Source organism: Taurulus bubalis (genome assembly GCF_910589615.1).
Source record: "Taurulus bubalis genome assembly, chromosome: 17".
Classification (NCBI taxonomy): Eukaryota; Metazoa; Chordata; class Actinopteri; order Perciformes; family Cottidae; genus Taurulus; species Taurulus bubalis.
Genome location: NC_136605.1, coordinates 7,272,425 through 7,289,337, shown reverse-complemented (window position 1 = coordinate 7,289,337; position 16,913 = coordinate 7,272,425). Strand labels below are relative to the sequence as shown.

Sequence of the window (16,913 nt, the reverse complement as noted above, 5' to 3'; positions counted from 1 at the left end):
CTTCAGGGCTTAGTGCATCATTTTAAGGAGATAATCATCCTAAAAGTGCTTTTTTTTAAAGGCGGACCTGAAACGTCTATTTTTTCTGTGTTTCAATCTTTATTTACTCTTAGCCAGCAACATATATACTAATACTTACACATCTGACCAAAAGCTCACAAGGGTTGCCTTTATTATAACACCAGAATTATTCAAATAGCCCTTGTGGTTGCAGAGATACACCCTTTTTAGTTTGGGTATGCTAATTCGAGCTAAATCCTAAAAAAAATGCCATAGAGCTTAACGGGTTAATATAAACAACATTCTGGTAAAACTGATTGATCGTGTGGATGAAGTGAATCTGTCCATAAAATTATTGATCAAGAGTCATTTAACAGACTTTACTGATGGGATGTGAGAACAAACTGCATGTTTACATGATGAATAAACAAACAGAAAAGTATAAGTCTCCAGGGTTCCATAGAAAGCTGATGTATAAAATATGAAACTAATATAAGAGTATAACTGAGTCAGTTTTCCTTCTGAAACACCACAAAGTTGCTGTCCTTTAAACTTTCCTCACTAAAACATCTTTGTCACAGAGAAATAAGCAGAGTGTTTTAATCACTCGTTGCTTTTTACAACCACGAGTTGTTTCTGTTTGTTGCAGTTACAAAGTGACATTGTGTGAAATTACATAACTTTAAATTTCTCTTTGCTGATGTTGTTTAAAGCTGCCAAAGGCTCAGTGGAGTTTTTACAAGTCTTCCTGCAGTGAACATCACAGCAGCTTAACAGGTGAGAGGGTGAACTTTAGGTTTATTCTACAAACAAACTTTAGGTTTAGTCATCAAAACTACTCAACTTTACAGACATTGTAAAATTTTATAATTTTAGATGACTCAGTTCCTTTGTTAGAAGTTGTTTGTCTTACGATACTCACTGACTGGAGGTTTAACTTCAGTTTGTCGCTAACTTAAAATCAGACGTGTCAGTCTAATGCTTCCACCTACTGAACATTTAATTTTCACATCAAGCTGATATTTTAATATCGACAATATTATTTCCAAACGTCAGTGAAACTTTAAACTCGATTTCCAATTCCAATTTGTTGTTTCCCTGTTTGAGTTGACCCGGTCGAGAGTTGTGCTGTGGTCTATAACAGGGGTTCTTAACCTTTTTGACCTCGAGGCCCAACTTTTCAAGTACAAAGGGCCTCGGGGCCTAGTGTGGCGTGAGATCTTGGTCCTGATGGATCTCAGCTTCCTGCCAGAGGGAAGGGACTCAAACAGTTTGTGACCAGGGTGAGAGGGGTCAGCTACAATCTTTCTAGCTCGCTTCAGAGTCCTGGAAGCGAACAAGTCCTGGAGGGACGGCAGATTGCAGCCAATCACCCTCTCAGCAGAGTGGATGATGCGCTGCAGCCTGCCCTTGTGCTTGGCAGTGGTTGCAGTGTGCCAGACGGTGATGGAGGAGCAGAGGATGGCAGTGTAGAATTGGACCATCATTTTATTTGGCAGGTTGAATTTCTTCAGCTGCCTCATGAAGAACATCCTCTGCTGGGCCTTCTTTGTGATGGAGCTGATGTTCAGCTCCCACTTGAGGTCCTGGGTTAGGATGGAGCCCAGGAAGTGGAAGGAATCCACAGCGCAGGGTGAGAGGGGCGGATGGGGCTGCATTCTTTCTGAAGTCCACAACCATCTCCACTGTCTTCAGAGTGTTGAGCTCAAGTTGTTTTGGCTGCACCAGGCCACCAGGTGGTCAGTCTCCCACCTGTAGGCGGACTCGTCCCCACCAGAGATGAGTCCAATGAGGGTGGTGTCATCCGCAAATTTCAAGAGCTTGACGGATTGGTGACTGGAGGTGCAGCTGTTGGTGTACAGTGAGAAGAGCAGAGGGGAAAGAACGCAGCCTTGGGGGGAACCGGTGCTGAAGGTCCGAGAGCCTGAGACGTGTTTCCCCAGCCTCACATGCTGCTTCCTGTCAGACAGGAAGTCTGTGATCCACCTGCAGGTGGAGTCAGGCACGTGCAGCTGGGAGAGCTTGTCCTGCAGCAGGGACTGGATGATGGTATTAAAGGCATAGCTGAAGTCCACAAATTGTCCACTGTATTGGTTTATTAAGTAATTGATCGCACTCTTGGTTTGATTTGTATTCAATAACTAAATCAAATGTACCTACAGTTTAACAAGCAACAACCTTGTCAAATAAATGACATGATGCAATGTGATCATCACAAAGACATTCATTGATCAAGTGTATGTAAACCTGCACAGACAACAAGTCATGGAACAAATCAAGCTAATACAATAACTAATTTAAAGGCTCAAGTCAGGCGAATTTACACAAAAATAACTAATAATTTGATTTTTCTACAAAAACAAGGGTGACTTAAAAAAAACTGAGAAAAAAATATTTTTTTGAGGATGAATTGTATTATTGAACAACTACAGTGCTCTCGGTTAATCCACAATGTTAATACACCTCACACTTCAATATTTAAGACAGTAAATGTGAGCTTTTTACTTTCTTTGGAGAATATCTGTGTGTGCAGTTATTGGGCAACTATTAGTGTGCAGACAAGTGTGCACACAATTCAAAATAATAATTTTCTAATTAAATAAACTGTAAATAACATAAATGCAAATAAAAATATAGCTTTATAATCTGTCAATGATATGCTTCAGCAGTCTTCATGTTTGCAGAACCAGAAGTTGCTCTTCATATCTGTGACAGCTGGCTTTCACAGCACATTTGGAGTTGTCAGTCAGTGACACAAGAGACCTTTTCTGTATCTGTAGTACATCGTCCTTTCGCTTAAAAAATCCCACCGGCTTTCCCATGAGCGTTGGATGTTTGGTTTCTAGATGCCGTTTATTTTTTATTTTATTTAACCTTTATTTAACCAGGAAGTCCCATTGAGATTAAAAATCTCTTTTTCGAGGGAGACCTGGCCAGGACAGGCAGCAGCATAAAACACACATAGTTATAGACAGAAAACACAGAACAAGACAAGTTGAAAGAAACTAAAAGCTAAGAGCTAAGAGACAGTGACGTAGAGTTAATTTAAGAAACAGTTTTAGCTTTGAAGCCGTCAGTGCTGCGTTAGCTAGCGAGGCTAGCGTTAGCGAGGCTAGCGTTAGCGAGGCTAGCGTTAGCGAATCTAGTGTTAGCGAGGCTAGCGTTAGCTGGCATTAGCCCACACTCCACACACTGGGCTCAGGGCTCCCCTCGTTACCTCCGTTCGCAAAGCCCTACTCAGGATTATACTTGGTGAAGTCAGGATTATACTTGCACAAACTGGAGCAGAAAGGAGTTCAGCTGGACCGGGATCTGTCTGGATCTACTGAAGGATCCGGTGGCTGCATGAACTGTATTAACAGATCAACAAGGACAATCTTCCATTACACTCTCCACACCAGCTCCACATCACTCAGTTTGGGCAAATTCCATATGAATTGGGTAACTAATCTGGAGATGGAAGGGGGGCTTTCCAGTCCAGGCTCTGCACACTGCTGCCTGATAAGCTTTGATTGGTTGGCAGATATAACTCAGCCTCAGAAGAAGGCCACATGTTTGCTCGTTGTCTTGAAGGAATGTGGGAGCGATGTTGAAAGGAGGGAAACCTCACTCTCTCTGTTGGTGTGTTCACAGACATTTATAGTCCTGTTTGGACCAAGTCAGCTCCAAAGTCAAATTGAGGAACAACTGGACCAAACTTGCACATTTATTATGTTCCATCTCCCTCCTGTTAATACTAATCATTGCTATATCCAGTCTTCAGCTGTTTCAAAGGAGTGTTGTCTCATGCAAAGTTAGTGTTAACACTTTGCTTGTAAATTATGACAGAAATAAAAATTAGAAAACATCGAAGATCTTGAGAGTCAGTCTTAGCTATAGGCTCGTTATGATACAACACAGGCTTTGTATGCTGTCAAATGAGACATTGTGTCCATATACCTTTACTCAAAACTAAATTAACATGTGATGCCCTTTCTGTTCAACAGGAAAAACATGCTGCTGAAAGCTGAATCAATTCAGTGTGTTTTCTTTGAGCAGCAATGTCAAAATAAAAAAATTCGGGCAAAATTTCTTCTACAGGGTTAGCATACTATGGAAGTGAGACAGTTTGGAAATTGACAGACATTTTGTCATTTGACATGGATATGACTTTCCATAAACCCTGCCCCATGCAGGATGTGATTATGGATATCTCACCGTATGTGCAGAGGGAGTCATCTGAGCTGATGATTATAAAGCCTATTATGTCGGCTGAAGCATCAGTAGTTTCCCTTTGTTACATTTAGTTACTATAGGGTGTGTGGGCTGTAGTCTAAAGCACTGGTATTTCTCCCTTGGTACATTAAATTACTTAGTAATCTAAAACACTGTTTCCTGACCTTTGTTTTCTGTGGACCCGCCTTTTGAAAGAAAACCACATTTGTGCCTAATTTAATGTTCCTGACCATGTTTACTGCCACACAGACTGCTGTACGTTGCTCTGACATGAAACTGCACTCATGTTTTTTATAGGAGCTGAACAGCTGAAAGTAATAATTGTCTCTAATGTTCAGGGGAAAGGTTTCAGTTCTTTACAGACACCTCTTTAATCTAGTCACCATTTAAAAAGTTACCCCCAGATGTGAAGAGTCTAGTTTTCCCCGTAATGGAAAGGTGTTTGTTTTAAAAAAATAAAGTGAGACTGAATCAGATATCGTAATATAATTATGTTTACTACATATAATCATTGTTAGAGAACCTTTGTTTTTGAGTACTGAGTAAACAAGGTGAAGGAAGGTGAAGGGGAAGAACCTCACCTTTAACCAACCTGCTCTAAGGACCTGTCATAGTTGGGCAAAGGTCTTAAAGGACTAGTGTGTTGGAGTTAGTGGCATCTAGTGGTGCGATTGCAGATTGTAACCAAGTGAATACCCCTCTGCTCACCCTTCCTTTCCAAGTGTGTAGAAAACATTTGTGTCACCCAAATTCAAGCTGCCACTTAAAAGTAAAAAAGTGAAAAGCCCTCTCTAGAAAGGACACATCGGACAGACAACTCATAAATATAATGTCTGTGGCCATGACTGTGGCTGGAGTTGAAGCATACAAACACTACAGTACAAGACATACATGCTCTGTAGTCTTTGGTAGACTTAAAGTGTAAAATGATCAGAAACACTAGGAAACCTGGTCTTTCAGTAGATATGAAAAAGCTATTTTATTTTAACGTGACAGGTTGAATTCAACAGATTTACACTACGTTGTTGTTTACATCTGTTTACATCACTCTTGTATATCAGAACAGGTAGGATACAGTAGGTTTCTCAATGAAAACAATTCAACTCATACATGTGTGGATAAAATAACAGATTAGTTGAATGTTGATAGACATAACACAACTTAACACTTCAAATACTGATTAATGAATAATTAATAATTATGTGAAAACAAGTATTATGATTGTCAGCAGTGTCGTGGTTATATTGGCTTACTCACAGATTGAATGAAAAATAACAACACTCACTTGTGTGGATATAATAAAAGATTGGTAGATAACAATACAAAAATTTAACAGTTTCAATACTTCCGAACCGTAAAGCCTCCTTCATTCATATTATTTTTGAGGTTGTCATGGCAAACAGAAAACCTGATACTTTTACAGATTCACAACAGTCCCTCTGAGGTTATACTTCTCTGTATAATCTTCATTATGTTTTGGCAGCTACAAGCACATGAGCATCTTAACAGAACGATTTGAAATAATTAATTGATCTGTCCAAATTTATTACTATAACTTCCCCTGTCAATGGTAAAATAATCAAACGTCACTGAATGTTGTTTCATAGGAGTCTGATTAATGAATAATCATGTGAAAACAAGTTTCATGATTTTCACAAGGGCTGTGGTTTTATTGACTCACTGATTATCCAAACTTTTAATAGCTTGTTTCTTAGAGTATGTTTTCCACTCGCTGGGAATTTCACCACTGCCCTGGAATTCTAATGTATAGTGTTTTTCCAGTTCCTTCTCAAATTGACTCACAAACCATTTCCAGTATACCAGCTGAGACCCATCAGGGGTAATTGCCCAGTTAGCATAAGGTGAGCCAGCAGTACGGTACTTTTTATAGGGAATGCTCACTTCTGAATCGTGAGTTGGGTAGAAACTTATACTACTTGCAACAAATGTTGTGCAGAACTCAATAGCAAGTTCCACTGTGTTTTTTCTGTGCCAACCATTTACTGCATTAGATCGATGAAAAGGCACGCTGTGGTCCTCGTCGTGATCATTTATGGTGTTGGTGCAAACAGCTGCACAGAACGGACACTTTACCCAGCAGCAGTTACACAGTTGATCGATGAGGATTTCCTCAGGCTTCATCCTGAATTCCTTGATCTTATCCAGTGAGAGGCTGCTCACTTCCTGTATGACAGACTCAAAACCTTTCTGTATCTCTTCTTTAAGAAAGTCAATATTTTTGATGTCACTGAAGTTTTGACAACAAACGGTATCGAATGATAGATCATCTTTTAGCAAACTGGAAAATTCCTCCACCCACCTTTCTGGGCCTCCTTTTTTTCTTTGCACTTTCTCCGTTGCATCAAATAAAGCTTGGTTCACATCTTTGTTGACTTCTTTAACATTTCTATTGATTATTTTCAGTGCTTCCCCTCTTTGTTCTGTGAAGATGTATTTCTGTACTTCTTCTTTTATGTATGTCTCTGCTTGCTTCCTTGGGTGTCGGATGTAGGTGATGAAGTCATTAAAGTCCTCTTTCTCTGCGAGTGACTTCAACATATGTGTCTCCAAGTTCGACCTGTTCCCATTGAATGCTGGGAAATTGTTCTTCATCACTCCAGCGAGATCGATGACACTCCTGTTGCAGACGGCCTCAACAGTGGAACTCTTCAGCTTGTCACAGATCAGTTCTCCAAGCACAACAGCAGATGAGCTTCCCTTGCAGAAGCTTTTGAAAATGTTGTAATAATGCGCTTTCTTGCTTTCTACATAGGAGTGTGCATCATTGTTCCCTTTGAATTTCTTGTGGGACTCTGAAAGCCATCTCTCTGCTCTGTGAAATACATACAGTAAGAGATCAACTGTGAACTCCTTCTTTAGAGCATATTTCCTCTGTGATTCAAATTCTGACACCTTTTGTTTCACATTGTTGATCACTTCTTGCAAGTAAGTTGGACTGTGGCCTCTTGTAGCTACAGGTTTGCTCATGATTGACTCAAGGGACTGTTCTTCAACATCGTCAATGAGGGATCTGATCAGTTGCTGTTCGTTATATGATAGATTACTATTTGATGTAGGTGGTTTCTTTTGTTGTTTTGACTTGAATCTAAATCCACTTGGAACATACCCCCACATAGTTGACCATAAACTTCTTTTCTGCCCTTTTGTGTTTTCTCTGTTATCATCTTGAGATTGTTTGCTTGCATCTGATAGATCGTGATGCTTGCTCAGAGATACATAATGAGCATAATCACCAAACTCTGTCATATTTTTGTATCTGCCATTCTTTTTGGATTCATGGATGAGAGAATATTCAAAACCAAGCTCCTGGAGGACTGTTGACTGATCTTCTTCATAGTTGATGTCCTCAATAGGTTTTGTATCTGAGATTAGTTCTCCAACCAAGCCACTCCAAACAGAGTTGAACTGCTTTTCAAGTTCCTTTTCATCTTTAGTCTTGTCCTTTAATTGATGAGCGAGTTCTTTGCTCTCTTGTAGCAGCTTGTTCTCAAACTCTGTCTTCTTAGCATCAAGCTTTTTACAAGCACGTTTCTGCTGGATCACTCCATCCAGTTTTCTTTGAACTCCTTTCACTTGTTCATCATGAAACTCCTGTATTTTTTTTCCAAACCGGTCTCGCCACTGAACCAGCATTTCTCTGTCTCTGTCATCATCAAAGTATGTTGCCATTGCTTGTTGGATTTCCTCATAGGTTTTATTTGATTCTTGATGAAGATAACTGAGCTCGACCTTGTCAAGTCTTCCTTTTTCAATTTTGGAATGAAGCCCGTTCTCAATGGTCTCCATGTTGCTCCTCAGGCTCCAGGTCCAGTTCCAATACTTGACCTCAAGTTTTCTGTACACTGCAACTTCAAGTGTGTTTTTGAAACTGAAAACAAATTGTTCGTTCATCAGAGCATTCCACAGGTCCTGAATTTTGGTTTTGAACCCCGAGAGAGTAATCCCAGCTGACTGTGAAGCTTTTGAGAGGATGATGGTCTTCAGCTGTTGGACACTTTCACTATAACCTGGATTAGGAGGAGCCATAGGTGGACTTCCCTCCCAAAGCTGGGCAAAGTATTTCACATCTTTCTGCACATCAAATGCAATGACGTCACTGAAGCACTCTGCATCAAAGTCCTCCTCTTTGGCTGCTAGTTGGGCCATCTGGTCCAGTTTTTCTTGCAGTCGTCGCTTCCCATCCATGTTTTTCTCTGTTGCAGCAATATCTGTAACATTCTGGTGAACAAACACACAACTTGGAGAAAGTTTAATTTTCTTCATCCTCATGAAAGCCTGAACAACAATCTGCAGAACATCTTGCATCTCAGCCGGATTCTCTCCAAAGATGTTGATCAGTGTCATGTCTCCCAGACCAACAACAAATGTTGCCAGTTCATTGTCGTGTTGGAGAGTGGCTTTACCTTCCAACTCAAGAGCACGCAGTCCTTCAGTGTCCACCACGAGCACGTAGTCAAACCGAAAGTCTTTCTTGATCTCCTCTGACACTTCGACCAGCTGCATGAAGGCACCCTTGGTGCACCTGCCAGCACTCACTGCAAACTGCAACCCAAACATGGCATTCAGCATTGTTGATTTTCCACTGCTTTGTACGCCTAACACTGACAAAACAAAAACTCTCTTGTCACCCAGTTTATTGATGACTTCATCTAAAAGACCAGAGATCCATGTTAAAGGTACATGACCTGCATCACCATCCATCAGCTCCATTGGTTGTCCTGATATCATCAGCTCTGCAGCAAGCTCAGGGTATTTAGACCAGTCAGTCTGTCCGCTCTTTGTTTGGTTCTGCAGAGCTGCATGAGCTTCATAGATCTGTTCCATCTCTCTGAAGATGTGCTCCAAGCCAAAAGTTGCTGACTGTACTTTTGTTGATATTTCATCAAGCTCAGTTTGCTTTCTTTTTAGCAGAGCAGTCTTGTCATGCTTCTTCTCCTTCTTCAAGTCCAAGAGCTCAGTCCACTTTTCATCATAGGTTTGGAGATTTGAATAAAGATCGTCTGTGGAGAGGGCATCTAAGAAGATCTGAGTCCATTTCAGAAAATACTCTTTTTCTGTTGTTGACAAAGATGAGAGGCTTTCAATGAACAACTTCATCGGTTCACTACAGGAAACTTTGCATTGTTCTTGTCGTATTTGCTTCAGTTTCTTTTCCTTTTGACATTTTTCATTCTCAATGTTTCCTTTGAGGTGATACAATTCTTTGTTGGTTTTGCACCATTCATGCCACAGTTTGCCTTGACAAGGAAGATATGCATCTTTGATCTTTGAAACGTCCATCTCCTGAAGCAAGTCCACAATTTTCAATGCAGCAGATTTTCCTTTTTGACAGACGTCGTCGTCTTCATCCACTTTGACTCCAGGAACTTCAGCCATGGATTCAAGCTGGAAGGATGAATGTGGTCCAGACAAAATCTTTCCAATGATTTTTTTCAGTTCTTCAGATACATCAGAGTGGCTTTTGTTTTTTAGCCCCATTTTGTATTTTCCCTTTTTCATCTGGAAAGTATCACCATCGTTCTCAGCAATGAGAATAATGAGAGGTTTTGGAGACTTGTAAAGGGCTGAGATCACTGCAGTGCTTTTGTCACCTTGTTCCAGAGTTGGTACAAGAATAACATTGACTGAAGATTTGTCAGTCAGTATGTCACGCTGTTTTACAATTGACTGCGCATCACCATGAAGATTACAGAAGGCCATGCAGTCAGTGAAGGCGTCATTGGGTTTTCCAGCAGGGCAGTACCAGGCAATCTCTGCCACACCATCCATCAGATGGCGAGACCTGGTGCTACCTGGGCAGTTTCTGTGGAAGAAGGTGTTGTGACGATCGTTGATCAAAGTGTTCATCAGCTGAGATTTAGACAGAGATGGTGAACCCAGGCGGAGAAATGACACCAAGGGTGTCTCAGCTTTGCAGATGGGCATACTCTTCATGGTGACAATGTTTGATTGATCTTCACTTTTAGTTATCTTCCATGTTTTTCTTATTTGTCTGAATGTCCACAGAGGACAGTCAATATCCATTGTGACTAGGTCAGGAACAAGCAAAGGTAAAGCGTACTGACATTGTGATAGCTTTGTAATCATGTTCTGCTTCAAAAAGCTGTCTGAGCAGTGCAATACTGCCATTTGAACATCCATTGGATGCATGCGAGTCTTGAGTTTTGAGTCAACATTGGTGCTGTAAAGAGCTTTATCATCATCATCAGCATCGTCTGTATCATCAGTGATGGACTCTTCAACAGGGTTTGAGAGGCTCACCTCAGGACTGTCTTGTCTTACAGGAATATATCTGGCTCTGTAGTCTAACATCATCAACCTCTGAAGAAAGGTATGAGCTACATCTTTCTCACAAGTGTCATGGTCCTGTTTAACAGGTGGACCTACTTTGAGAAAGTCTGCTTGTGACAATTTCTGTTGCTGCTTGTCTTTCTGTTGCTTGCTGTCTTGAAGCTGAAGTCTGTCAAGCAGTGTTTCAATTTCTCTTTGATATTGTTTCTTCCTGTTGATCTCTTCAGAAAACGAATTCTGTAAATAAGTTAACAAGCATGTGTTCTATGTCGAAAATGATAACTTTTAGATATAAAGTAAATTGTGATAAAACTACTACATTTTGAGTTTCTTACCTTATCCATGTTTCCACTCACATCCATATTAGAGGTACCTGTTGTAGAATAATTAATTGTATCAAACGACAATCAAGCTAAAGACTAGCAATGCACTTTATTCTAAATTTGTTATGATATTGACCTTTTCTTGTCATAGTAATATTCATTAAAATGTTACCTTTCTCAGTGGCAGCAGACTGTACAGGATTGATTTCCAATTCTTCTCCCACTATTATGTTGTCATCATTCTTTGCATGTTCAGCAGGTCGTTTCACCGGATCACACTAAGAATACAAATAATTTAATTTAACAGTCAACCACCCATCTAGTGAATCGTTACCTTAACGTTGTGGAGGGATTGCGTGCCCCAGTGACCATGGTAGCTATGTAGGGTCTCCCAAGGCAGAGTGGTCCCATGGAGTGGCAAGACCAAGAGCGATTCACTGTCTCTACATTTATCGGTCAGAAAAGAGTTGTTGCACCTCACCCACAAAAAGTAAGCTCCCATCTTGAGGAAGACTTGGGAGGGGAGCATGCCGGCGTGTGGTCGGTGACCAGGCCTTTAACATGGGGCTTGGAATATCAGGTGTGGGAGGAGTTAGAGGAGATTATAGAGATGGACATTTAGGGGAAAACCCATCCATATTACCGGCAGGTCGCTCAAGTAGACAGAGCCAGAAGGGAAAGCTGTTGATTTACAAGTCCGTCTTTGTTCCAACCCTAACCCATGGTCATGAGCTTTTGGAAGTGACCAAAATAATGAGATCCCAATTACAAGCGGCTGAAATGAGCTTCCCTCGTAGGGTGGCTGGGGTCAACCTTAGAGACAGGGTGAGGCATCCAGAGAACCACTAGATGTTTTCCGGGCACTGCCAACTGTTAAGAGGCTCTGGGTTAGAGACATGCTGGAGGGACTATATATCTCGTCTGACCTGGGAACGCCTTGGGGTTCCCCAAGAAGAGTTGGAAATGTTGTTGGGGAGAGGGAAGTCTGATATACCCGCACCATAAGGATTGCGTCAAAAACTACCAAGCAACTAAAACCTGTGTGCTGCAATGACGATGATGATGAAGATGAAGTTAGAAAATGCAGAGATGCTTAGATCCATTGGGATTATGAACACGAAGATCACAAATACACAATAGAAGACGAATTCAGAGAACAACTCCCAAAAAAAAACAGGCTAAACACATTAAATAAACTTAATGCATGCAGCTTTAGGTAAGGAGAAAGTAAACGTATCTCATTTCAACTCATGCACTTGTCCATCCAGGGGGTAAAGGTGTTCAAATCTAAACTACAAATGTAAATAACTCAGAACTTCACTTGAAAAGATAGATATCATTAATAAGTAAACACTGCTGTATGACAATGACTACTGAAGACCAAAACATCTCACATTTACCTCTGTTTCAGCTGCATTCTCCTCCAGCTCGCCCCCTGCAGGGTAAAGTAACAGAAAGCAAATTGCAGAATCAAGCATAAAACTAATAGTTTTGGGTCATTTAACCATTCAATGATTGTTCATTATTCCACATGATGGATCTTCTCCACACCCAAGGGTCTAGGTTTGCATATGGTCCATAGGGACTAGTCACGACCAAAGTTTGCACAATATATTTTTCAAACTCACTTGTATTATTATTATCTGTAATAGAATAGAAACTTGGAAATGGATTTTTCACTCTAGTATAATACTAAGTTCGTCACCCAGAAGAGTGAAAAATCCATTTCCATGTTTTCCAATGTGCCCTCGACACTGCGAGTCAGAAATACTATGTGAATCGTAAATGCAGAATGAGAGCTGGCAGTAGTCTGACACGGTACACTACTAAAATACGCCAGGAAATAATAATGCCTCATATTTGTATTTTGTTTGGTCTCAGCATTGATATTGTTGACCCTTTTGTGCTTTTTAGATAGGAAAATGCCACCCAAAAGGAAAAGGGATATACAAAGTTGTTTCACCCAGAGGGTAAGTAGCTATCAAGAAGCCCAGGTCGTTGTTAGTTAGCTAGTAGTAGGCTAACTACCCACACAGTGCAAACCTGCATTATTTTGAAATGCATTCAGGAAACTAAGAAATCCAGTGCAGATGTAGTGCAGGTTGAGGAAGCAGCAGATGAACCATCAGGCCTTCAGGTGAGGTCTTACTCATGGCATTTTGTAAAGAATATATTATTATTATTATTATTATTATTATTATTATTATTATTATTATTATATAATTATATAAATTATAAGAATGACCATGCATTAGCAATGAAATTGAAGGACGTTCGGGGAAGCTGACCTTATGTCAGTGTTGTACCCCCTCAAAACGAACTGTCCACAAACACGTCCTTCTTCGGTTTGCAACTTTTATTAAAACAAATTCCAGGTTAAACACAAGCACACGTTTTGTTCTGCATACTGCATGTCTTCCTCGCTCCTCTCTTAAAGAGACAGCGTTCTCTTCTCCAGGGTCAATACCAGTGGCAGGCCGTGGGTTTTAGACCAAGGCCTTCAATGACGTGTGTCCACATCAGGTGCGGACTGGGGAAGAAGAAAAAAAGTGTCCCGGGAGTTCCCGGGACACTCTTATTGAACACGGCGCTGCCCACTACACGGCGCGTTCATCCAGACTGTCATGTGTGGACAGCAGACGCTCACTCTGCTATACGGCCGATTTCTTTGCACTATTACGGGCATGGAGGTCACACGGTGTGGACCGACCCGCGGAGCTGTTTTAACCGTATAAGCACCAAGCCCACCCGCGCCTATTCTCGAAAAAAAAGAAAGAAGTAGTGAAGAAGGAGTTTTTTTCTTTCTTTTTTCAGCGGACGTTTCTGAGTCGGGGAGAGCTCAAGCAGCGCCTCTCTGACTCGCCCGACCCGGTCGGCCCACCGGGGATTTCCCCGCATCAACAAGAACCACACTGTGTTATAACATGACAAAACAATCCATGATTAAAAAAACAGCACACAACACAACGCCACCGCAGATGAAACACAAGAAGCAACTCACTTGATGCTGTTCACTGTTCATCGCCTATCCTTATTAACAACAAGTTCAGCAACGCGGTTGTACAGTTTACGGTGCTTCAGTTCCAGCAAGTGACAGCCGAGCCTCCCAACCGCGCCCCGGAAACCTCCACGCGTTCTAGGGCAGAACATATCCGCTCGACAGCAGCAGTCGACGCCCCAAATCCACCACCAAGTCCGCTTATCTTCCACCGAGTGCCAAAACACGCTAAAAAATAAACATGTCACAACTTCTCTAGCTTCAGCCTGAACCATTCCAGCTCCCACTGAGCTCCGCCATGTTGACACACTGGCCAATCACAGCGCATGTTAATGGTCACGCTGGGCCACTGACCAATCACACGTCCACGCCACCTCGCAGGCCCTGCACGTCAAAGAATCCGCCCAGCTTGTCAAACTAGCGATCTGATTGGTTGAAGTCCATGACAATCAACCACAACGTCCACTCTCTGTGTACTTTAATCTGCAAAGACCTGCTTAAACTGCCTTGCTGGCCTAGAGACACTGGAGAGAAGAAATCTGATTGGATGAAAGCTTTTCCTTCAAACCAGGTGCAGTCTGATGGCTGAAGACTGCAGGCTGAGCAACAGAGCTGTACAATGAGAAAATAACCTGATAGGGAAAAATAATTATAATGCATGTAGTGTATTTGTGAAAAACAATTAAATTATAAAATAGCTATAACTTTGTGATTCTGTTTAGGCCAGCAGAGAAGGCTTAGAAGGCCCTGACGGCCCACCACTGGTCAATACACACCAAATAGACATAATATGTGTTTTACCTTAATTATAATTATACAGATTTTGCATAAATGCATTGCAATATTTAAAGAAAATATTTATTTTGGTAACTGTTGAACCAGTCTGAGATGTTGGACTCTCTTCCGTGGACGGCTTACTCAAGTTACTGCTGCTTTCATTGTTGACATCTCTAACTTCCCCTGACCCTGTTGAAGGGTCAAAGTCAACGCATTTAGTTCCATATTTTATTTACACCACTGAATACTCATTATTATTTTACTGTAAAAATATATGTAACAATAAAACACATTATTGTTACCTTCATTGGTTGCAGATGATGATACAGATTTTATTTCAGACTCTCCCTGTAATCTTATGCTGTCATCATCTTTGTCTGAGTGTTTAGCACCCTTCACTGGATCATTCTAAAAAAACAGACAATTTAATGTAATTGAGTTAACCAGGTTGAAACCAGTGAGATTAAGAATATGAATATAAAAAAGAATCAGTAGTACACCAATTCAGAACAACATTTTAAATAAACGGGAAAACAATAAGTAAAAACTATATACAATCATGTCTGTAGTTTAGTAACAAAAAGGTAAACAAGTGTTTTCAGCTGATCCATATGTGCAACCAGGTTCATTGAGTCAAACTCTGTTCAAGTTCAATCTAACAGTATAACTTTAGAAAAAAAGGTAGCGTTGAAAAATAAATGCTTCTGTTTGACAATGGCTACGAGGACCAGAAGATCTCACCTTGATCTCTGTTTTAGCTGCGCTTTCCTCCGGCTCGTCTACTGTAGAGTAATGTGAAAACAAGCAGATTGTAGAATAAAACATCAAATATATTTGTTTTGGTCAGTTACCCATTTAAGATTAACAAGATATATCTGCAAAATGTTACGTGCATGCAGGGGCAGACTGGGGGAAGAAATTGGCCCGGGAGTTACTATCAGACCGGCCCACTCAATACGGTGCGCTGCCCACTCAATGCATCGCACGTATCGACCAGTGACTTACTTGGAAATATACCCATACACTTAACATTATTTTAGACGATTACAAAGAAATCACATCATATATGTTTTTTTTATAACATTTGGCTCCACCAATTTGCCTGAATGGATACATGGAATAAAATGATATTTTATGTATTATTAGAGTACATTTAACGTGTTCTCTGAAGCATTGAAAATAGTCGGGTCCAGTGATGTCAGAGGTAGGGCCGATTGGTGATGGAGGTGGGCCAGCCCAACCCCGTTGGCCTACCGGGGATTTCCCCGGTGTACCCTATGGCCAGTACGCCCCTGCGTGCATGTGTATTCACAGATTTCACTGTTCCACAAGATGCATCTTCTTTGCAAAATTATTTTGCATTTATAACTTTTAAATATAATTTGTAATATAAAGTTATCAAAATTTGGCACAAATGGACAACAAAACAATTTCATTAATATGCTACTGTGGTGGCGGGGACATGGTGAGGCTCAGCTGCGGAGGGGAGTGGGAGAGTGGCTCGGGGAACAGGTGCCGGGAAGAGGCCTAATTGGCCTCAGCTGGAACTGATCGGATGTTTTGTGTCCCTATATTAAGCGGAGTATATGGAGGCGGGAAAAGGAGAGCAAGAGAAACAGTCTGCCAGAGTGTGCAGGTCACAATACAAGTATTTGTACTTTGAGTGTGCTCGTGTCATTTGTGCTTGGGGGGAACTCGGGAAGGTAACTGGAGCTTATTACAGTTACCTTTGTTATGGTTTGCAGCTGAGATTTCAGACTCTCCTGTTTTTTCATCATTCTTTGAGTGTTCAGCATCACCAGGTTCATCACTATTCACTGGATTACACTAAGGAAACAGGTGATTTAATATAACCTCTAGTTCAACTTGGTAGAGTATTTGAGATCAAGAATGTTGCCAGGGAAAACAAGAAAAATAGACAACACTGTGGATCAATATCATGCAGTGGTGCACCAATCGAGTTCCAAACTTCAGCTTAAAGACTGGGACTGTTTACTTAAGAGTGAGGCTTACAATGTGATCTAATTTACATGTAGGTATAGTTTTAAAGAACAAATGCTGCTCCATTATGATGATCACTAACAAAGGTGAAAAAAGCTTACCTTGATTTCAGTTGCTTTCTCCTCAAAATCTTCAACGATAATGTAAGAAAGACAACAATAGGGATAATAATAACACAATATGTGTGTGTGTGTGTGTGTGTATATATATATATATATATATATATATATATATATATTGCAGTAGCGTTACAAAGACCACATGACAATCATGATTCTCAAAACACT

The 16,913-nt window shown here is 40.8% G+C and overlaps 1 protein-coding gene across 1 annotated transcript; it reads right to left on the bottom strand.

Moving 5' to 3' along the window:
- Positions 1-5,198: 5,198 nt before the first annotated feature.
- LOC306749685 (interferon-induced very large GTPase 1-like) lies at positions 5,199-12,259 on the bottom strand. Its single transcript, XM_079233004.1, has 4 exons — positions 12,251-12,259; positions 11,023-11,128; positions 10,863-10,900; positions 5,199-10,764 (listed from the first exon to the last, which is right to left on the bottom strand). Exons 3-4 carry the CDS (start codon positions 10,887-10,889, stop codon positions 5,893-5,895), a joined length of 4,899 nt encoding a protein of 1,632 aa, XP_079089130.1. The 5' UTR covers positions 10,890-10,900; positions 11,023-11,128; positions 12,251-12,259; the 3' UTR covers positions 5,199-5,892.
- Between the last annotated feature and the right edge of the window lie 4,654 nt (positions 12,260-16,913).